This window comes from Typopeltis vanoorti, chromosome 2 (assembly GCF_054136105.1).
Source record: "Typopeltis vanoorti isolate ZY-2024b chromosome 2, IOZ_Tvanoo_1.0, whole genome shotgun sequence".
In the NCBI taxonomy this organism is placed as follows: Eukaryota; Metazoa; Arthropoda; class Arachnida; order Uropygi; family Thelyphonidae; genus Typopeltis; species Typopeltis vanoorti.
The window spans coordinates 177614079-177637267 of NC_143550.1; the positions used below are offsets into that span (position 1 = coordinate 177614079).

At 36.2% G+C, this 23189-nt stretch overlaps 1 protein-coding gene across 1 annotated transcript in view; it reads left to right on the plus strand.

Annotated features, from left to right (window-relative positions):
• The window catches only part of Rme-8 (receptor mediated endocytosis 8), a 1025705-nt gene that overhangs the window by 959378 nt on the left and 43138 nt on the right, over positions 1–23189 (plus strand). The window contains exon 49 of the mRNA XM_090414028.1: positions 19879–20058. Coding sequence (XP_090270154.1) covers positions 19879–20058 — 180 coding nt within the window. The remainder of the gene's footprint in view (positions 1–19878; positions 20059–23189) is intronic.

A 23189-nucleotide genomic window follows, 5' to 3' on the forward strand; every position in this document is an offset into this window, starting at 1 on the left:
ATGCCGGCTGGGGCGTTGCCCGGTTAAACAAGGCCCCCGTTGTTTTCGCCAGGGAACCAGGGCGAACAGCGAAAAGTCAGCTACTGGAACAAATCTGAAAACAAACCACAAATCAACATCACCAGAGTTAAAGATCGGTACTATCAACATAAGAAGCCTGAATGGCAAAGAAATGGAGCTAGCTGAGGAATTAGATAAGTACCAGATCGACATAATAGGGGTGACTGAAACAAAAAAGACCAAAACTGGTGAGATCTTTCTGAGCAATAAATACAAAATGTTATATTCAGGCAATAACAATCAAGGAAAAGAAGGAGTAGCCATAGTATTCAACACAAAATACGAGGCTAATCTTCTTGAATGGCAGTCAGTCTCAAGTAGAGTAATGTGGGCAAATATGAGAATGGGGAACTGGACAATGAGACTTATTTGTGCCTATGGTCCCACAGAAGGTTCTACTAAGGTAGAAGTGGAGGAATTTTTTGAGGCTTTAGAAAAAGCAACTGACACAATGAAAAAGGAAAAGTTGGTTCTTGTTGGGGATCTAAATAGCAGAGTAGGAAATCATTGTGAGACATATAAAAATATTTTGGGAAAATTTGGAGAAAAGAGCAAAGCTAATAATAATGGCAAATATCTGTCGGATTTCTGCTCAGGACATGGACTGGTTATTACTAACACCGTGTTCCAACATAAAAATGTGCACAAATTCACATGGAGAGAAGAGGCTAGGAATAAGAAAAGTCTCATTGACTATGTTATTGTTGATAGTGATGTTTTCTCCCTGGTGCAGGACACCAGAGTGTACAGAGGATTTGAAATTGGAAGTGATCACTATTTAGTCTTGAGCAGGATAAAATTGAATTTCATATTGAAAAGAATAACATGTAAGAAAGTTTTAAAGCGAATAAGAGTTGAGCAGCTCTCAGATGTGAACTGTAGACTAAAATACACAAAGATTATTGAAGAAAAAATGAAAGAGTTTGAGAACAGGAATCAAACCTTGGAGATTCAGTGGCAAACTCTGAAGAAAACATTGATTGATTCTGCCAGAGAGGCATGTGGTGAGGTTGTTTGTAAGGATAAAAAAATCAGAACTCCCTGGTGGACACAGGAAGTTAAAGAGGCAGTGAAGGAAAAGAAGAAAGCATACCAAAAGTTCCTGGCAAATAAGTCAGCTTTTGCTCTTAGAGAATATAGAGACAAATACAAGAATGCTAAACACTGTGTAAAACTAGCTAAACAAAAGTCATGGGAGGACTTTGGCAAGAATATAGAAAATAAATATCAAGAAGGTGGCAAAATATTCTGGAGGTCGTTGAAGAAGCTTAGGAATGGAGGAAAGAGTGCTGTAAAAGGAATTAGAGATGATAAAAGTGAAATGAAAACAGGAGAAAAAGATATCCTTGAAGTATGCAGTAATTACTTTGAAAAACTGCTAAATGAAACAAGCAGTGATAACAGCACAGTGATAAAAAACACTGACCAGGCATGCAGTCAGGAATACATATCCATACTTGAAGTAGAAAAAGCCATCAAAGGCTTGAAATGTGGAAAGGCAGCAGGAGTAGATGATATTCGACCAGAAATGCTGAAGTATGGTGGTATAAGAGTCTTACAGTGGCTGCACTGCATAGTTCAGAAAGCCTGGACAGAGGGACGAATTCCCGATGATTGGAGTAGAGCTCTCATAGTACCCATATATAAAAAGGGAAATAAAACTGAATGTGAGAATTACAGAGGTATTTCCCTACTGAGTGTTCCTGGCAAGATCTATGCAAGTATACTTGAGAAACGGTTGAGAAGAATTGTGGAAGAAAAGCTTGGTGAAGAACAAGCTGGATTCAGGCCAAATAGAGGCTGTCAGGATCAGATCTTCACTTTACGACAAATAGTCGAGAAAGCATGGGAATATAACAAAGATCTGTATTTAAGTTTTGTCGATTTGGAAAAGGCATATGACAAGGTGCCAAGAGAGAAGCTATTCAATACGCTGCAGTTATATGGTGTCAATGGGGCATTATATCAAGCAATACTTAGTCTTTATTTGAGTTGTGAGTCAGCAGTTAGAATTGAAGGAAGTACAGGAAGATGGTTTAATGTTAAATCTGGTGTGAGACAAGGATGTACATTATCCCCTCTGTTATTCATTATCTATATGGATCACATTATGAAGGAAAGTGGTATTAAACATGATATTGGAATTGGAGATGTTAATGTCAGCTCTTTGCTTTATGCAGATGATGTTATACTTCTAAATAAATCTGCTACAAGTCTGCAAGATTCTCTGACTAAATTGAATAGCTGTTGTAATAGATATGGTATGAAGGTCAGCAATAAAAAGACAAAGACAATGAAAATAGGAAGAATCATTGAAAATGTCAACTGTGTTGTGAATGGAGAACCTGTGGAACAAGTAAAACATTTCAGCTACTTAAGCACAATTTTTACTGAAGATGGTAAACTAAATATTGAAATAGACAACAGAATCAGCAAAGCTGGTATCGTGGGGAGTCAGTTGAATAAATTCATATGGAATAAGAAAGAAATTAGTCGGAACACTAAATTAGCTGTATACAAGACTGTGTTCAAACCAATTTTAACTTATGGATCTGAGAGCTGGGTCAGAAGTAAAACACTTGACCAAAGACTAGAGACCGCAGATATGAGAGTCCTGAGAAAGATTAGAGGTGTGAACAGATGGCATCAATGGCAATATCATATTAAAAATGAGGATATTAGGAAAGAACTTGACATTGTCAGCATCCAGGAATGCGTTAGCAGAGCTAATCTCAGATGGTATGGTCACTTAAATAGAATGGGAGAGGAAAGATTAGCAAAACAAGTGTTCTCTGCCAGGTTGGCAAGAAAACGACCCAGAGGAAGACCAAGATATAGGTGGGTTGATACGGTACAAAGTGCCTTAGACGATAGAAATATAAGATCTGATAATGTTGGAGTCTTGACAAGTAACAGACTGATTTGGAGGAAAATTGTAGATAGGAAGTTAGTAATGATGTAATTTTTTCATGTAGTACTGTCATATCCTGTACACCCCTTGAGGGTACATGGCAGGAATTTGATGATGATGATGATGATGATATATATCTATTACGATATTTTTTCGAGGGGGGCCGTGAAATATTTTAATTTTTGCAAAGGGGACCCTGACATCCAGAAGTTTGGGAAGCACTGTTGTAGAGGACTCCAACCTAAAAAATTTTGAGAAACACTGCCTTAGAAGAGTGAAATATAAGATCTCATAATTTTGGAGTCCTGACAGTTAACAGATTAATTTGGAAGAAGACTGCCAATTCCTGATTAGTAATGATTTAAAATTTTTCATGTAGTTCTATCATGATATCCCATAAATAATTTTATTTCCCTTTTTATAGATAGGTTCTATGAGAACTCTACTACACTCATCTGGAATTTGATCCTATGCAGACCATCTTATCTATGTAATGTATTTACTATGGAGGCTTTTATATCTCCATATTTGAGCATTTTTGGTTTAATATCATCTACTCCAACTGCCTTTCCACATTTCAGGTTACTGACTTTTTCTACTTCATGTATTAATATATATATATATATATATATATATATATATATACTCCCAATTGCATTCCTTTTGAGTCGCTTCTTGTTTGACTCGGTAATCTTTCAGAGTAAGTACTCCATGCATTCTAGAATATGAGTTTTCAGTTTTTGTGTCATTTCTGGTTCCTTTTACTGTACTCCTTCCTCCATTTCTAAGCTTTTTTTTCAGTAGCCTTCAGAACATTTTACCATCATCCTGATATTTATCTTCAATATTTTTACCAAAATCTTCCCACAACCTTTGTTTAGTTGCCGTTATACATTACTTTGCTTTCTTAAATTTTGCTGTGCATTCTCTCACAGCACATGCTGATTTATTTGCCAGGAGCTTTTGTTGTTGATTAATTTTAACGGTATAGACAAGAACACAGACTGATTAAAAAAAATAATAAAAAATAACTATTAACTTATTGCTGATATTTTACTGGTATTCTATCCAGCATCTTTAGCCCACAAAAACAGTTTGTCACAGTATGTGAGACAACAACAACAATCCAGTACAACATTGAGATTAGTTTGAACAATTGTAATGTACAACACACAAAGACTAATGTCCTAATTAGGTGCCATCTATGTTGGGAGAGAGAGAGTTCCAAAAGCCAAAATAATGGCTTCCGTTGAAAGAGGAATGTATGACCTGCTGCCTCCAGCAACAGCCAGTAACATTCGTTTAGATGTGGCCAACATCCTAATCCATTCTAAGCCTCTCAAAAATAATATCCCACATAAAGAAATCATTGCTCTAAAAGAGCTACACAATAATAACCACATTATCATAACCAAAGCAGACAAAGGAAATGCAACTGTGGTGATAGATTTAACAGAATATTAAAGCAAAATGCACGCACTTCTCCAAGATCGGACAACATACCAAATTATAGATCGGGATCCCACCAACTCGCAAAAGAATAAGGTGTGCAAATTAGTGAACAAAGTCACTTCCTGGCCTAAAGAAACAGCTAACAAACTCAAACCAGGATATATGGAGCACCAGAACTTCACAAACAGGGTACACCCTTCCACCCTATTGTGGATAGTATAAACAGTCCCACATTCCAACATGCATACACAATTTCCCCTCCTTTGTTAAAAATTCTGCCCACCTTAAAAAGCTCAGACATGATGGTGAGTTTTGATATCACTTCACTATTTACAAATGTACCGTTAATTGAAACCCTTGATTTACTAAAGTCACACTTTCCTCCTGATATATTTCATATATTTAAATTCACAGTAGAGGCAGGTTATTTTACATGGAAAGGGAAAATATACAAACAATTAGATGGACAGCAATGGGTTCCCCCCTTAGCCAACTTCTACATAGAACACTTGGAAAAGCTAGCTATCAATATACCCGCTCTCAAACCAAGGCTTTGACTATGCTATGTTGATGATATGTTTGCTATTTGACCACATGGTCCAGACACATTGGATACATTCTTAGCACATTTAAAAAGTAACACCCAAAAATCCACTTTACAATGGAACTGGAAGCTAATGACTGCCTGCCCTACCTGATACACTAATCGCACATCTTCCAGATGGTTCCTTATCATTCTCGGTTTATAGAAAGCCCGCACACATATAGGGAGATATTTACACAAATAATCACGCTATCACTCATCTCAACAGTATAGTATTCTAGAACAGGGCACTTCATTCTATGAAGTGCCCTGTTCATGTGATTGAGCTTACTATGGACAGACAGGAAGAACTGTGGACATCTGCCTCAGTGAACATGAAAAATACATCCAGGACTAATGCTATGGCAAGTCCGTGGTGTGTTATGGCTAGCACACCATGTTTTAGATATCCCTGCACACTGGATCAATTGGAAAAAAACAAAAATGCTGCACAGAAGCTTTTATAAGTCAGAGAGGTTGTTCCTGTAATCAACAGAAGCCTTGAAACATACACCAAACCTCAACAAGTATGGCTGTATAAATTTGATTTGGGAGACAGTCATCTTAAGAACAAATTAATACCTGCTTTTTCTCTCTGTTTTTCTTTCAATATAGATGGTGCCTAATTAGGACTTTAGTCTTTGCGTTGCATTTTACAATTGTTCAAACTAATCCCATTGTTATATCGAATTGTTGTAGTCTCACGTACTGTAAGAAACTGTTTTTCTACTCTGAAGATGCTGGATAGAATACCACCAAAATATCAGCAATAAGTTAATAGTTATTTTCTTACCAGTCTGTATTCTCATCTATACCATTAAAATTAATCAACATGTATGAACACATAAACACATAAGCCTTCCCACACATTGAGGAGCTTTTGATGTACTTTCTTCTTTTTGACTGTATATTTAATTTCCTCTGGCATTGTTCATAACATGAAGCACTCCTCTCACCAAATTATAATCTGTCATATCACCTCTTCTCCTTCCTATATATATACCTAGCCTTATATGTCACAATCCCTTAATCTATCTTTCTGTACTCCACACTCCAGATTCTTGAGGCAGTCTTGGTTACTTACCTCTGCATTCTGTTTTTTTATTGCCTTCTATCCAGGTGGCCAGATGTGTTGCACAACAATCTGTCTGTAGTCTGATTAGTGTCTTATACTGTGGAAGCATCACTTTGTTATCCTTTATTGTTTGAGGGTTCTCAAACAAGAAATACAACATGTAACCTTTAACATGGTGTGTTGCATTTATATAATGTTGTAAGCATTGTTATTATTTATAAACACAAACAAAATTTAAATTTTTCATATTTTCCTTGGGGGTGCTGCAGTGTCGCAGTGCTTATGTACGGGCCGCACTGATGTTGACCCTCATACATTTACCTCATACTGATGTTTACCCTCATACATTTACCACCACACTTGAGATACTGATTGGTCTATAATTTGCTACTGTAGTCTTAGAATCTCCCTTATGCAAAGAAATAATTTTGCCCTCTTTCCACTCTCTTGGAACTCTACCAGAGCCAAGAATTAAATTAAACAACTCAGTCAAAGACATTGCCTGTTTCCTTGCACATTCTCGCAAAACCCTAGCTGATATCGCATCTAAGAACCTCCAATTCATCCACCTCATACCATGTTTTTCCATGATGTAGACAACAGGTGCTTTTCCAGTCAATTCTATGTAGAGTATTTGGCATGATCAGAAAGGCCAGATTCACAGTTATTAAACTTAATGTGCTGTTATGTTCCTTTTCTTGGATAGGAATTGTGCTTCCTGTTTCACCTATATAGTGCAACTTACAGGTGCAATGAATATGGTACTCCTGGGCGGGCCAGTGGATCCTTGGATAACTTGAATAAGTTCTTTAATTTTGGTGGAGGTTTAAAGGTGGCATCAAGGTTGTATTTCTGTAGTATTCTGTTTATTTTGTCTGATATACCTTTAATGTATGGAATGGTTAAAATTTTATTTTAATCTAGTTTATTTTTGTTTTTATTTGGAGTCTTGTGAAGAATTTTGTTGATAATATTTTTTCTGTAGCCATTTTTCAGGAAGGTATTGCTGAGAACTTTTAATTCATGTTTAAGTGCTTGGTCACTGGAGCAAACAGGTTCAAAGTCCTGTTTTTAGTGTGTTAATGACACCTAGTTTTTGTATTATGTGGTGGTAAGAGTTTGTGTGTAAATATTGGCCAGTATGTGTAGTCTTACAGTAAACAGTGAAGGAAAGAACTGCTGTAAGGAAGACAAGTCTATCTAGAAAAGGAAGTGTGTTCTGACTTTCAATTTCAATTGTGAATTGTATGCATTTGTGTTGTTTAAGTGGCTGAGGAAAGTGTCTAATGCCTGGCGACCATGGGACCAGATAATGAAATCATTGTCAGTATATCTAAGCCAGTTTTTGGGTTTTAAAATAAAGGAATCTAGAGCATGTTGCTCAAAAGCTTCTATATAAAAGCTAGCAATTAGGGGGGAATAACGTGAGCCCATGGCTGTGACTTCTTTTTGCAGGTAAAAAGTATTTTGCTACTCAAAATAGGCAGAGTGTAGTACATGAGAAAAGTGCACTGTGATATTGGGCAGGAATTTGTCCTGTAAAAGAAGAATTGTCATTGATTGGAACATTCATAAAAAGGGCAGAGGTGTCATACTGACTAATAAATCACTTTTTTCTAGTGTGATGTCTTTAATTTTGTTTACAAAGTGTTGTGTGTTTTTAATATAGAAGAGGAAATGACCTACCAACTCCTTGAATGTTGATGCTAGATAATTGGGGTTGTCAGTACCTTCAACTATTGGCTGAAGTAATATGTTCTGCTTGTGAATCTTGGGCAAACCATAAATTTTCATGGAATAAGCAAAGTGTGGAAGTAGTTTTTTAACTGTATCCATGGGATAGAATGACTGATATAAGTAAGTCTTGTGTTTTCTTTTTAATTTGATTAGTTGGGTTATAGTTCACAAGTTTATAGGTTTTGTTGTCTGAGACTAATTGATTCATTTTTTCTAGGTATGTTGTGTGGTTTGAAATAACCTTGGCACTGCCTTTATTAGCTCTAGTGATTACAATGTCCTGGCTTGCTTTTAAAGATTTCACAGCTGCCAATTCAGATTTGGTTAAGTTGCTGGTTATTGATTTGGTATTATTTAAAATGTTAAGATTTCTAATCGTATTTTATCAGATTTGTTGGTTGGGAGAAATCTTATGCTTCTTTCAATGTGGTATATAAAATCCAATTTATTAACAGCCCTGGGTACCATAGCAAAGTTTGTCTTTACTAAGTAGCTAGAGTTCATCATTATTCCGGGTGTGGCTAAAAAGGTTAATCACATGACTGTTCATTGAAGGCAATTGGTGAGCCTTCACCCATTACATTAGCATCATGATCAAACTATTAAATATCTCCTAACTCTGAACAATATCAGTGGTATATAAATTAAACAATTAGTATTATAAATGAATACCTGTTTCATGAAGCAAATGTGCATCATGCACCATCACTCCTTATCCTTCCTCTTGGTTTCACTGTGCTGATAATATTCCCAATTTAGCCATTTTTTAACATGAAATTAGTTATATTTTTCATCAAAATTAACAGCTTATTGTCCAAGATAAAATTATTATTAACAAAATAAAATAAATGAGTCCTGCTCCTTTGCATTTGTAAATCAGGAAGATGATCTTTCTCTCTCTTCCTCTTGCTAAGCCTTTCTGTTTATAGGAAATCTGTCTTTACTGGTAAATACATTTTTCATGATTTCACTATATCACCCATCACAAAAATTTGGAATTGTTAAGACCTTTACCCAAAGGATATACACGTGATCAGCTCTTCTTAAGATTCTCTCAGAGAACTATAATAGTACAGATAGCATAATATCTACTGGTTTCCAAAATCCGACATATCTTGGATCATTAAAACTTCTGATAAAGATATATTAATAGATTGAGATATCTGGATGATTCAAAATTTTTTTTGATTTCCAAGCAGCCTACAAGTTAATAAAAAATATCTCTTTTCAGCTTTATTCCACAAAATATAAACTTCCTCTGTGATGCATTAATTTCATAGTTTATCATATTTGGTGTTACTGTAGTAATACAAGCTTGATCAGAACACAAGATTTATATCTATTTCCTTCAACCAGAGAAGTTTTGTATTTGAAGAAGAAGCTGTATAACTGAGAGGAGACCACCACATAGCGTTTAAAGGAATGTGGAGAACTGACCAGGGCTTCTAACCAAATGTCCAATCCTCACCTTCTCGTGGTGCACCCTGTTAAGTATTTACCTAGATACTGAACAAATGAGGATGGGTGGGCATTTTGGGATTTAGCAGACCAAATTGTATTCTTATTGGCTTAAACCACAATATAAAATTGATGGTACAACATGACAGAATTTCATACCGGCTCGGACGTTTCCCCAATAAACAAGGCCCTCCTCATTGGTTTAGCCAGAGAACTAGGGCTAACAGCGAAAAGTCAACTACTGGAACAAATCCTAAAACACACCCCAACTCATATTTACCAGAGTTCAATATCGGTACTGTCAACATAACAAGCCCGAATGGCAAAAAAATGGAGCTAGCTGAGGAATTGGATAAGTACCAGATCGACATAATACGGGTGACTGAAACAAAAAAAGACGAAAACTGGTGAGATCTTTCTGATTAATAAATACAAAATGTGATATTCAGGCAATGACAATCAAGGAAAAGAAGGATTAGCCATAGTATTCAACACTAAATATGAGGCTAAACTTCTTGAATGGCGGGCAATTTCAAGTAAAGTGATATGGACAAATATCAGAATGGGGAACTGGACAATGAGACTTATTTGTGCCTATGATCTCACAGAAGGTTCTACTAAGGTAGAAGCGAAGGAATTTTTTGAGGCTTTGGAGAAAGCAACTGACACAATGAAAAATGAAAAGTTGGCCCTTATTGAGGATCTAAATAGTAGGAAATGATTGTCAGACATACAAAAATATTTTGGGAAAATTTGAAAAAAAGAGCAAAGCTAATAATAATGGCATATACCTGTTGGATTTTTGCTCAGGACATGGACTGGTTATTACTAACACCATGTTCTAACATAAAAATGTGCATAAATTTACATGGAGAGAAAAGAAAAGGAATAAGAAAAGTCTCATTGACTGCTATTGTTGATAGTGATGTGTTTCTCCCTGATGTACAGAGGATTTGAAATTGGAAGTGATCACCATTTAATCTTGAGCAGAATAAAATCGAATTTCATATTGAAAAGAAGAACATGTAAGAAAATGTTAAAGCAAATAAAAGTTGCGCAGCTCTCAGATGTGAACTGCAGACTAAAATACACAAACATTATAGAAGAAAAAATGAAAGAGTTTGAGAACAGGAACCAAGGCTTGGAGATTCAGTGGCAAGCCCAGAAGAAAACATTGATTGATTCGGCCAGAGAGGCATGTGGTGAGGTTGTCTGCAAGGATAACAAATCAGAACTCCATGATGGACACCAGAAGTTAAAGAGGCAGTGAAGGAAAAGAAGAAAGCATATCAAAAGTTCCTGTCAAATAAGTCAGCTTGTGCTCTTAGAGAATATAGAGGCAAATGTAAGAAAGCTAAACACTCTGTAAAACTAGCTAAACAAAAGTCATGGGAAGACTTTGGTAAAAACATAGAAAATAAATATCAAGAAGGTGGCAAGATATTCTTGCAGTTGTTGAAGTAGCTCAGAAATGGAGAAAAGAGTGCTGTAAAAGGAATTAGAGATGATAAAGGTGACATGAAAACTGGAGAAAATGATATTCTTGAAGTATGGAGTAATTATTTTGAAAAAGTGCTAAATGAAACAATCAGTGACGGCACAGTGGTAAAAAAACACTGATCAGGCATGAAATCAGGATTACATATCCATACTTGAAGTAGAAAAAGCTATCAAAAGCCTGAAATGTGGAAAGGCAGCTGTAGTAGTTGATATTTGACCAGAAATGCTCAAGTACGGAGGTATGAAAGTTTTGCAGTGGCTACGCTGCATAGTCCAGAAAGTTTGGACAGAAGGACAAATTCCAGATGATTGGTGTTGAGCTCTCATAGTACCCATATATAAAAAGGGAAATAAAACTGAATGTGAGAATTACATAGCTATTTCTCTGCTGAGTGTTCCTGGTAAGATTTATGTAAGTATTATTATTATTATTATTACGAGTATCTCCATGGAGTCAGTAGACTCATCGCTGGAGACCCAAGCTAGCAAAACAATATCTGTCATATCTCTTCTTGAATTCATTTACAGATGAAGAGCTCACAACAAAGTCAGGCAATGAATTCCACTCATTCACCACCCTCCAGGCAAAAAACCTTGTTCTGACACCTTTGTTAACCACACTCTTCTTTAATTTCCAGAGATGACCTCTTGTTCTTCCATCACTATCACACAGCTGAAACATTTCCCCTGCATCAATCCTATAAAAACCTTTTAGTAATTTGAATGTTTCTATCATATCCCCTCTTCTTCGCCTATCAACCAATCTCTGCAATCCACAAGCTCTCAATCTATACTTGTTTCTCAAACTGTTTCTCAAAGTATACTTGAGAAACAGTTGAGAAGGATTATGGAAAAGAAGCTTGGTGGAAAACAAGCTGGATTCAGGCCAAATAGAGTCTGTCAGGATCAGATTTTCACTTTAAGACAAATAGTTGAGAAATCATGGGAATATGACAAAGATCTGTATTCAAATTTTATAGATCTGGAAAAGGCATATAAGTTGCCAAGAGAGATGCTATTCAAAACACTACAGTTGTATGGCGTCAGTGGTGCATAATATCAAGCAATACTTAGTCTTTATTTGAGTTGTAAGTCAGCAGTTAGAATTGAAGGGAGTACGGGAAAATGGTTTAATGTTAAATCTGGTATCAGAGAAGGATATACATTATCTCCTCTGTTATTCATTATCTATATGGATCACATTATGAAGGAAAGTGGTTATTAAACTTAATATTAAAATTGGAGATGTTAATGTCAGCTCTTTGCTTTATGTGGATGATGCTATACGTTTAAATAAATCCGTTAGAAGTCTGCAAAATTGAATAACTGTTGTAATAGATATGGTATGAAGGTCAGCAATAAGAAGACAAAGAGAATGAAAATAGACAGAAGCACTGAAAATATCAACTACATTGTGAATGGAGAACCTATTGAACAATTAAAACATTTTTGCTGCCTAGGCACGATTTTTAGTGAAGATGGTAAATTTAATATGGCAATAGACAGCAGTGTCAATAAAGCTGTTATGGTAGGAAGTGAACTGAATAAATTGATATGGAATAAGAGAGAAATTAATCAAAACACTAAATTAGCTGTATACAAGACAGTGTTCAAACCAATTTTAACTTATGGATCTGAGAGCTGGGTTAGAAATAAAATGCTTGACTAGAGACTGCAGATATGAGAATCCTGAGAAAGATTAGAGGCTTCAACAGCTGGCATCCAGGAATGTGTTAGCAAAGCTGATCTCAGTTTTATGGTCACTTAAACAGAATGGGACAGGAAAGATTAGCAAAAAAGTGTTCTTTGCTAGGTTTGCAGAGAAAAGACCCAGATGAAGACCAAGATATAGGGGGAAATTGATACAGTAAAAAGTGCCTTAGAAGATAGAAATATAAGATCTGATAATGTTGGAGTCTTGACACGTAACAGATTGAATTGGAGGAAAATTGTAGATAATAAGTTAGTAATGATATAAATTTTTCATGTAGGACTATCATATTCTGTATCCCCCTTGAGAGTACCTGTCAGGAATTTGATGATGATGGTATCTGCTACCCTCAGAATTTTCTGGAATGATATAAAAGTCCTTCATATTAGCTCTTTCAAATTTCAGAGACTATTCACTGAATGCTATGAAGCTCTTTGCAACAAACCATATCTGAATTGCAGTGATTGCTCTAAAATTTAAAACTTTTGGGAAATGGTAACTTTGAAACACTAGTATTAAATGGATAAATAATAGGTTTATGTTATTGTATTTATTTAATGTGAAGTCTTTAAAGGTTGACCTGTATCATATTAGTACCATTGATTGAATAATATTAGAACCTAGTTCCAGAGTTTGCAGAACAAATCTTCTGCAAACCAGTTAAGGCCTCCCGTGACCAAAGTATTTCTACCACCAAGGCATCCATATCCACAACAGTATTTGAACCCTCAGGGTTGCAGAGTGATAACATTATCTATGGTCAGCCAACCATTTTCATATCAGTTTTGTCTCTCTCTCTCTCTCTCTGTGTGTGTGTGTGTGAGAGAGAGAGAGAGAATTTTATAAGGACTGTCTAGTTTAAGGCAAGTTAGCCATCTCATACAAAAGTTGTAGGGTTTTTATTCTGCAAAGTGGACAAACTAATCGAGAGAATATGTGCAACTGGCAGGCAGTAGACTATGCATATGGAATTTAACTGCTCTGTTTTTAAAAAGAAAAATTTTATGTCACTCCCACCCATAAATAGTTATTTGCAGCCCTATGGTACGTTTTGTACTGTTTACTGTTTTGTACTGATTAAGTTTGTTTTTTTCTATTTTATTTATTTTTTATAGTTTGAATTTATTTTTTACAATGTCTGGAAACCCTACTCTAGAGACCAAACATTGAACTTTTTCAAACCACTTCAGGCCTTCAATAAGCAAGGTGGTAGTCTCACACTAGTCAGTGACATTAATCTTCCAACTAAAGACAATCACAAACATCCATGCCCACAGCAGGATTTGGACCCACAGCCTGTTGGTTGGAGAGGCAGGTATGATAACCACTTGCCTGAGACAGTCCATTGAGATTAATGCATTAAAGGGAAGATGAGGTGAAATATGGGTCACCAGTAGAATTGATAATCAGTAGAATCCTTGGAGCAAGGATGAGTTTCATTTTTAGGAATATTTTTGAAAAATTGTGTGCATTTGACTGAAAATTTAGTGATATGCTGAAATTGAATATGTATTAATTATTGAAGTTGTTAGTTGATATTGTAGTGAATTTTGTGTAATACAGTTACAATTAATGAAGGCAAAAGAGAAGTAAGAACCACAACAACCAGACTTGTGGCATGAAAATCAAGTAGTGAGCAGTGTGGATTGTGTGTGCATGAGCAAATGTAGCAGATATGTTTATTGTGAGATTGAACAAGAGTAGTGATGAGGTCTGCAGAAAGTGTATTTTAATGGACTGCAGTGATTTAAATGAAAATCGAGAATGAGAGATTAAGAATACTAGATGAAAGGCAAGAAGCAGTGATGGATGTAACACTGAGAATGAGTGAGGGATTATGAGTGTGGAGAATATGATCATAAATATGGAAATACCTCTAAAAGCAAAAGTCAGTAGAAAGTATTTTACCTTGGGTATAATAAATGTTAAAGATACCAAGCTATTTTAAACCTGGTTTTACTCCATTTCCCAAGTAAGCAAACAGACAAACAAGTCAAGTTTGCGCCTGCAAGTGTTGCAAGTCTAGCTGACCCTGCACATAGTGCAAGACCAAGGCAACTCATGGTAAAAGTAGAATAAGCTCTGATCACTAATCTTAATATTTACCCTTAATGCAAAACACATCTCCTGGAGGAGATGTATGATGCTTTGTATTAAAGGCAAGGTGCCACTACCCAGACCGGTTTCAACCTTTATTGAGGTCTCATCAGTGGGAGCCAGGCTAGAAATACCAAGATTTTAGTAATACAGAGCTTATAAGTATTTTACCAGAACAAGTTACCATAGGGTGTTTTAACCTTATTAAATAAAAATCTCAGGAGGAGATATAAATGTAAAAAGTGTTTTACCTTGGGTATAATAAATGTTAAAGATACCAAGCTATTTTAAACCTGGTTTTACTCCATTTCCCAAGTAAGCAAACAGACAAACAAGTCAAGTTTGCCCCTGCAAGTGTTGCAAGTCTAGCTGACCCTGCATGTAGTGCAAGACCAAGGCAACTCATGGTAAAAGTAGAATAAACTCTGATCACTAATCTTAATATTTACCCTTAATGCAAAGCACATCTCCTGGAGGAGATGTATGATGCTTTGTATTAAAGGCAAGGGGCCACTACCCAGACAAAATACTTTCTACATTTATATCTCCTCCTGAGATTTTTATTTAATAAGGTTAAAACACCTTATGGTAACTTGTTCTGGTAAAATACTTATATGCTCTGTATTACTAAAATCTTGGTATTTCTAGCCTGGCTCCCACTGATGAGACCTCAATAAAGGTTGAAACTGGTCTGGGTAGTGGCACCTATCACAAACATCCCCATGCCTACGACGGGATTATGAAAAGCTTAGGAGCTAAACTGTGATCTAAAGCATAGAGAGAGGAGTTGAGTGAAAAGGAGACAGATGCTGCTTATGCATTGATCAAGAGTTATTTAACAGCAACACTGACTGTATTTCAAAGGTGAAAAGGCTAAATGAGGCAGAAGTAAATTGGATGAATGAAGATATTTTAGTGTGAAATCTGGTAGAATGCACTATGGAGGTTACCCAGGATGAAGGTAGTAATAACTTTGGACTTACTCTTACCTCCAGTTTCTCCTGGCATAAATGCATCACATTGATAGTTTCCCCAGCATCCTCTTTCATTCCAGAAGCTATTTTACATAAACACAACCAGCTCTTAACTTTATACAAATCCCAATTCCATACATTCTTAGAATACTGCTCATATGTTTGTAGTGCACCTAAAACTTCTCACAAAATTCTTGATGCTTATCAGAGGAGAGCAGATCAGATGATCCTTTTCTTACAGATTCACTTCAACCTCCATTTCACAGATTCAATGTTTTGGCACTGCTTCAGATTCTTCAATGGTCATTGCTTCCCTGAACTAGCAACCATCATTCCTCCACTTTCTCTGCAGACACGCCAAACTTGCTTCTCCTCGTCCACTTTTATTCCATCTACTTTCATCCTATAGTGCAGCCTACCACAAGTAGTATTCCTAAACAACTACAACCTGCAACTCTTCAAAAAAGAAAAGAAAAAAAGTCAAACTTCTTACTCCTAACCTGTACCCCATACATGGCACTGATATGTTTATAGGTCCTTTGACCTCTCATGTATGAGATCAATGTAAAAAATAAATCAGTTGCATGAAGAGTATAAAGAACAGACCACGAAGGCAACTTGGTTGGTAAAGATAGAAAAAGTGCACCATTGGTATCTGTTTAACATAAGTCTTGCAACAGGGCAAATCCCAAAAAGTGGAAAGTGGAGAAAAATTCTCCCACTTCAGAAAGGAGTGGAAATAAGACTGAGAATTCCAAATTATAGGCTAATCTGTATGTCTGATGTTAAGGTTTTAGAAAGGTTGCTGAGGACTAGAATACAGAATTGGATTGATAATAGCAGTATTCTCTATGATTGGGGAAGTCATTCTTTACCAATCTTACATATTACACAAGGTGACAAATTCACTGGAAAGAGAAATGAATATATAGGTACATATATACTTGGATTTTTGAAAAACTTTTGATGGACTGCCACATGGTGCTGCTAGCTAAATTGAAACAGATGGGATTAGATAACAGACTAGTGATTTGAATAGCTGATTGGCTGTCAGATCAGCAGGTTGTGTATGGAGGAGTGGTATCCCAAAATAAGGTCACTAGATGAGTGCCGCAGGGATCTGTTTCACAGATCGTTATTGTTTAACTTATACATGAATGAAATTGGGAACAGCTTAACTGGGGATATGTGACTGCTTGCCAGTGATGCAAAGACAGGAAGAAATATGAGAAGTAGAGTGGATGTTTGGCCTTCCTTTTAGGAGGATCCCAATAGATCATATAAGTGGAGCTATCAGTTTAATATTGCAAAGTGTGAGGTCTTGAAATTTGATAGGCAAGATTTGGGATGCAGAATATACAATTAATGAGAAAATTTTGGAGGAGGTGGAAGAGATGATGGAACTGGGAGCGATGGTGCACAGAGACTTGAAGATTAAGAGTCATATTACTATAATTCTAAGAACATCACAATAAAATATGGCAATAATGAGGTGGGACATTGAGATATAAAAGCAAAGAGGTTTTGGTTTCCTTGTATTCCAGAGGTCCAGATAAGGTTCACTAAGTTAGTGTCGAGTCTGTGGAATGTCAGATAGGAGAAGAGATTGAGGGAATGCAACTTGCAGAGCCTTGTGAATAGAATGAGAGTAGATATGATTGCGATGCGCAGGTTGGTGTGGGGTTGTTAATAGATTAATGTGGAGGAGATTTTTCATAGAGTAGAGGGAGACAAAAGTTGATAAAGTTGTCATCCCTGGAAGCTGTAAGGAGGGTGTGAGCAGAGGAGTGAGAAGTTCTTTGCTTAGAGATTTTGCTTGGATTGCTGAGTTAAATGCATTGCCTGAAAGTATAGTAAATACAAAAACTGTGAATGGGTTTAAGTGACTCTTCAATGATCCTTTAGAATGAGATAGTGAATCTTCAACAATGAGGTCCTTTTATTCTGCAGGACAGATTTTATTTTTTTTATTTTTTATTTATTTATTTTTTTTATTTTTTATTAAATCTTGGATGAGATGTAATTTCTCCACTTTCATCCTCGAAGCTTACTTGTTAGCTTATTTGAGGACGACACCAGTGTTAATAATAATAATAGTAATGTATATTTATTTCTTTTTCACATAGAACCCAGGATCTGATAAACCTTGCATGCCATTGACTGTATTAAAAATTTTCCTTGCCTTCCTAATTCATATTGCTGATCTTTAGAGCAGCAGAAAGAAGGTATATTTTGTTTTCATTTCATTTCTGTGATGAGTCATCACAATAATGTGTTTTTGCATTCATTGCTTTATTTTCTGTTTATGTAATTCATATGAACAATCAGTTCATTATTATTATTATGGTCAGAAACCGTCGAAGATGTGATGGTTATAAAACCTTACAAGTGTGCTATATATTTCATTACGGATAGGATATAAAACTGGCATGTCGTAGCTACATGGGAAGATAACCTATGTTCTTCTGGTATTATAAGAGAAGTGGGTGTCATCACAGAGAGAAAAAAAAATTTCAGTTTATTCATCAAGAATAGACTTTTTCTCTTTTAGAGTTAATGGTGTTGACTACATACCATAGAGCCCTGCAGTCTTGGTTTACATACATACATAGCGTTTTATGTACATATTAAAATTTCATGGATAACAAGTCAGTTAAAGGTGATAAATAATAATAGCTGCTTATGACTTACCATATTTTTCCATGTACTAGGTGGTATCAGAAAGTTTCGAAACTAGCTCTGTTTACGAGAAATTACTTTATTTATCTACGTTTACACACTATCACCTTCAAAATAGTTCCCCAATTAATATTTTTAATTATCAATACAGTGCTCCCAGCGTTCTTGCCACTTCTGGAATGTGTCCTGGAAGTCTTCTTTTCGAAGCATGTCAAGCACCTTCTACGATTCGCCCTGGATCTCTGCAATGGTGTCAAAATGGTGACCTTTGAGCTGGATCTTCATCTTCAGGAAGAGGGCGAAGTCTGCAGGAGCCAAAACTGGCGAGAAGGGTTGGTGCAGAAATGAGATCATGTTATTTCTGGCAAGAAACTTACGTGTGAGGAGAGCTTGGTGACAGGGTGCATTGTCGTCGTGGAGCATCCAGTTTTTCGCATGCCACAGATCTGGTTGCTTTCGCCAAATGCCCTCCCTCAGATGCCTTAAAAACCTGGCAGTAGAACTCGCTATTGATGGTCTAGCCCCTGAGAATGAATTCTCGATGCACAATGCCACAAATGTCGAAAAAGACGATGAGCATGCACTTGATCGAGCTGCGGACCTGCCTCGCCTTTTTCGGTCATGGAGATGATGGGCTCTTCCACTGTGAAGACTGTTCCTTCATCTCAGGGTTGTACCTGTACCCCAAGTTTCATCACCAGTAATGATCCTCGACATGAAGGATGGGTCATCCACGGCACGCTGACAGAGTTCTTGGCAGGACTTCGACACAGTGTTCCTTCTGCTCCTGGGTCAGCAGCCTGGGGACGAACTTGGCAGCAACACGCCACATGTTCAAATCACACATGAGGATTGCCTGGACTGTTCTGTATGACACACCGACAATGGCAACAATGTTGAGGAGTGTTCTCCGATGATCCTCATGCACATGTTGCCGAATGGTTTCGACATTTTTGGGGGTTGAGCTCGTTGAATGTCTTTCTTATCTCTCATCGTCTTCCAGTGATGCTCTTCCGCTCTTGAAGCACGCGTGCCACTCGAAACACCTCGAACAGCTCATTGCAACATTGCCTTAAACTTGCCGAATCATGTCGAACGTCTCTGTTGCAGATTTGCCCAGTTTCATGCAGAATTTCACGTTTGCTCTTTGTTTTAACTTGCTGTCCATGATGAAATCGCAGATGTGGTAACGCAGTTGGTCAGAATAGCATCAGTTACACAACTCCCAATGTACACGGGACGATGTCTTTTGGCACACTGACTTATGAAGGTAGGTGCTCCCTGTGACTATGTGTGCAGCCTTGTGCTGCCATCTGTTGCCGTGTTACAAACCTAATCTGGAAACTTTTTGATACCACCTCGTATAAGACATCCTACTTTTTTGAACCCAAAATTTTAAAAAAATTGATATTTTAAACAATCGATATTTTGGTCTAAAAATTTTAGAAAAAAAGTATTGTCTTATACTCGGAAAAATACGAAACTTCTGTATATATAACCATATGTTTATTGATATCAGATTTTGTAAACCCATGAGAGTTTTATAGAAATCCTTCCCATATCATTTGAAAAACAAAAATGACTATCTTGTTTTTTATTATATTTTTTTATTTTATTCATTTATTTATTTTTAAAAATTAGGAAGAACTCCTAGAGATGGTAATTCAGGCACTAGTTGGTCTTTTGCAGTTCCAGCCATCACTTTTATCACACATTCCAGGTTTGGGTCACATACCACATATGATGGAAGTTATGGGAGGAAATCGCAGCTCTGTTTCAAAGTCTTGTCTCCTTGTGGTTCATCAGCTTTCAAACAATGAAGTCAGTAAACAATTGTAATTTTTTTATATTTATTTTATAAAAAATGAAAACAGTTTCACAAATCATAAATTGTTCTATTAGATGCTTTTTCATGTTTAGTATATTAAAAAATGTAATTATTGTAAGAACTGATTCAAGTTAGGTTCCAGTATAATAATTTTGATTATAGAAATATTATGATCATTATTAGCACCACCACCATTGACATACAAAAGCAAAGAAGTTATGGTTCCCTTGTATTCCTTTGATTATGCCACATATGGACTAACCTAATCTCTTGACCACCATGAGTCAATAGATTCGAACAAATTTGATCATATCACACTTCAGAATCATTTGTTGTATATGGTGTCAAGCAGTGCATTCTATACACCCTTGCAAAAAAAAAAAAAAACTGCTCCTACTCTCATGTCTTTTGTTCCCTCTGTTCTGCTATTTGGAATGGCCAGTCTGGTAAGTTCTTCTCAAAAATGCTTGATCATATCATCCCTTTCTGCTCTTTTCCACTAAAAGAAACTTCTAAAGGGCTGATATCATTTTTGTTATAGTATACAAGAGAACCATCACTTTATCACTGTTGGTCATTGCCTTCTTCAACATCAAAGCATTCTACTGGTTATTCTACTGCAACTGTATCTCCTGAACTTCAACCCTCCTGTTGACCATTACCCAAGATCCCTTGCTTCCTCCACTTCATCCAGTATAGTCCAATGGAATATACATCCTTCCATTCATAAATCCCAAGTTTAAAAACTTATACTTAGGCACATTAAACTGGCATTCACTTCATTTTATCCACCTTTTCAGTATATTCACATCCTCCTCCTGAAGAGTCTCACATCGGTATAATTTCTTATAACTCTTCCTAGCTTCATATCTCCATTACGGAGTCCTGCAGAACCTTATTTATTACCTTCATGTTCCATGAGACTTTGATCCTCCATCTTCTTCTTTGAGTGTCATCTCTTGTCAGAGACCACCTTGGCAAATTATGAGTGATCCTCAGCCACTCTGAACAGTCCCTCAGAGTTCATGCCAGTCTGGTATCTGCCAGCCAAGATTTTCTTCATCTTCCATGTCCTCTTCTTCCATTTATCTTCCCTTTTATAATCAATTGAAGTATCTTATATTTTTCATTATGAAGTAGGTGACCAAGATTTGCAGTTTTCTTCTTTTTATGGTATCTAAAAGTTTATATGATTTCCCTTGCTTCCTCCACTTCATCTAGTACTTCTTGATTTGACATTTTTGCTGCCCATGGGATTTTTAACATTTGTCTGTATAACCACATCTTAAAGGCTTCAAGTTTTTTTTTTTATCAATGTTGTCTTCGATGTCCAAGTTTCCACCATACAGCAGCACAGACCAAACATAGTATTTAGCCATGCATACTCTAAGCTCTAAATTTAAATTGTGGTTACACAGTGTTGATTTCATCAGGAGAAAAGTTTTTCTTGCTATTTCAATTCTAACTTTTATTTCCATTTCTGGATTGCATTCTTCATTTAACCAGCATCCCAGATGTTTAAATTTTGTCGCTCTTTCTATTTGTTTCCCATTTGAAGAAAGTGTTGAATTAAGAATTGGTTTCTTGCTTATGACCATGAATTTAGTTTTGGTGATATTTATTCTTAATCTCATTTTTTCACTGTCTTTGTTCACAATATTTCCAGAAAATTTTGAAGATCCTGAATGTTGTCAGCCAGGAGAGCTGTGTCATCAGCATATCAGATATTACTGATATGCTGATGACACAGTAATAATTTACATTAATCCTTTCCTCTCTTCCTTTTAAGGTTTTTTTAAATATGGCTTCTGAGTATATGTTAAAAAGAAGAGGCAACAGCACACATCTTTTCTTACTCCTCGTTTGATGTTAATGGAGTCTGTAATAATGTGAACAGATGCCTTTTTGGTTCCAATATGAGTTTTCAATGATTCCGATGTCTTTACCATCTAATGCAATTTTTTTTAATAATTCAGTTATTTTAGTATGTTTGACTTTGTCAAATGCTTTCCCAAAGTCAATGAAGCAAATGAATACTTCCTCATTTTGGTCACTACATTTTTGGAATAAGATTTGAGACAGAAAAGAGCCTCTCTCATTCCCAAACCATTTCTAAAGCCAAATTGGGTATCACTGATGGTGTCTTCACATTTTCTGTATATTCTGTTTTGAATTATTTTCAGAAACATTTTAAGAACATGACTCATTAGACTAATTATTCTATAGTCATTACAAGTTTTCACATTTGCTTTTTTAGGTAGCATAATGATGGTCGACTGTAACCAGTCTTTAGGGATTATGCCTGTATCATAGGATATTATTAAATAACTTTAGTAATATAGTGATGTTGTCGCCTTCTAATAACTTTACTATTCTGCTGGTATTCTATTAGGGCATAAGGGTATAAGGACCATTTTTAGCTGAGTTCAGCACACATTCTACCTCTGATCTTGAATAGCATGGACTTCCATCTACTTGTAAGTATTTTCTGGGTTTTGTCTGTTATCAGTAATGAGTTCTTCTACGTGTTTCATCCATTCTTGTATTTTATCATCCTTTTTGGATATCATTTCTCCCTTTTTGTTTCAAAGGATACATAGTTGTTTCTCTTAAATATACATGAGGTTAAATATACAAATTAATACTTCCTTCTGAAATTCTCTTGCTCTTTCCATAATCCATCTCATGTTTGCTATTTGGTCTCTAGTTCCTCTACCTCTCCTAAAGGCTATCTGTTCTTGTGGCATTTCTCTATTCATATATGGCTCCAACCTTTGTTGGATCATTTTCAGCATAACTTGACTTGCATGTGAAATTAAAGCGATGGTTCTATAATTATCACAATCTCTGGCATTTGATTTTTTTGTAATTAGGATGAATACTGATGTTTTCCAATCTCTAAGCCAGTATATTTTCTTCAAAACCTGTTGAGAAATTTCAGTCAATATATTCACTACTTCATCCCCAGCTGCTTTCAGTAATTCCACTGACACACCATTAGTTCTGGGAGCTTTTCCTTCTGGAAGCTGTTCCATTGCTGATATCACCTCACTTTTCATTATCAATGGTTCCTCAACAAATTCTCTCCTTTAACACGCTCGCTGCCACACTCCTCGGCCATAAT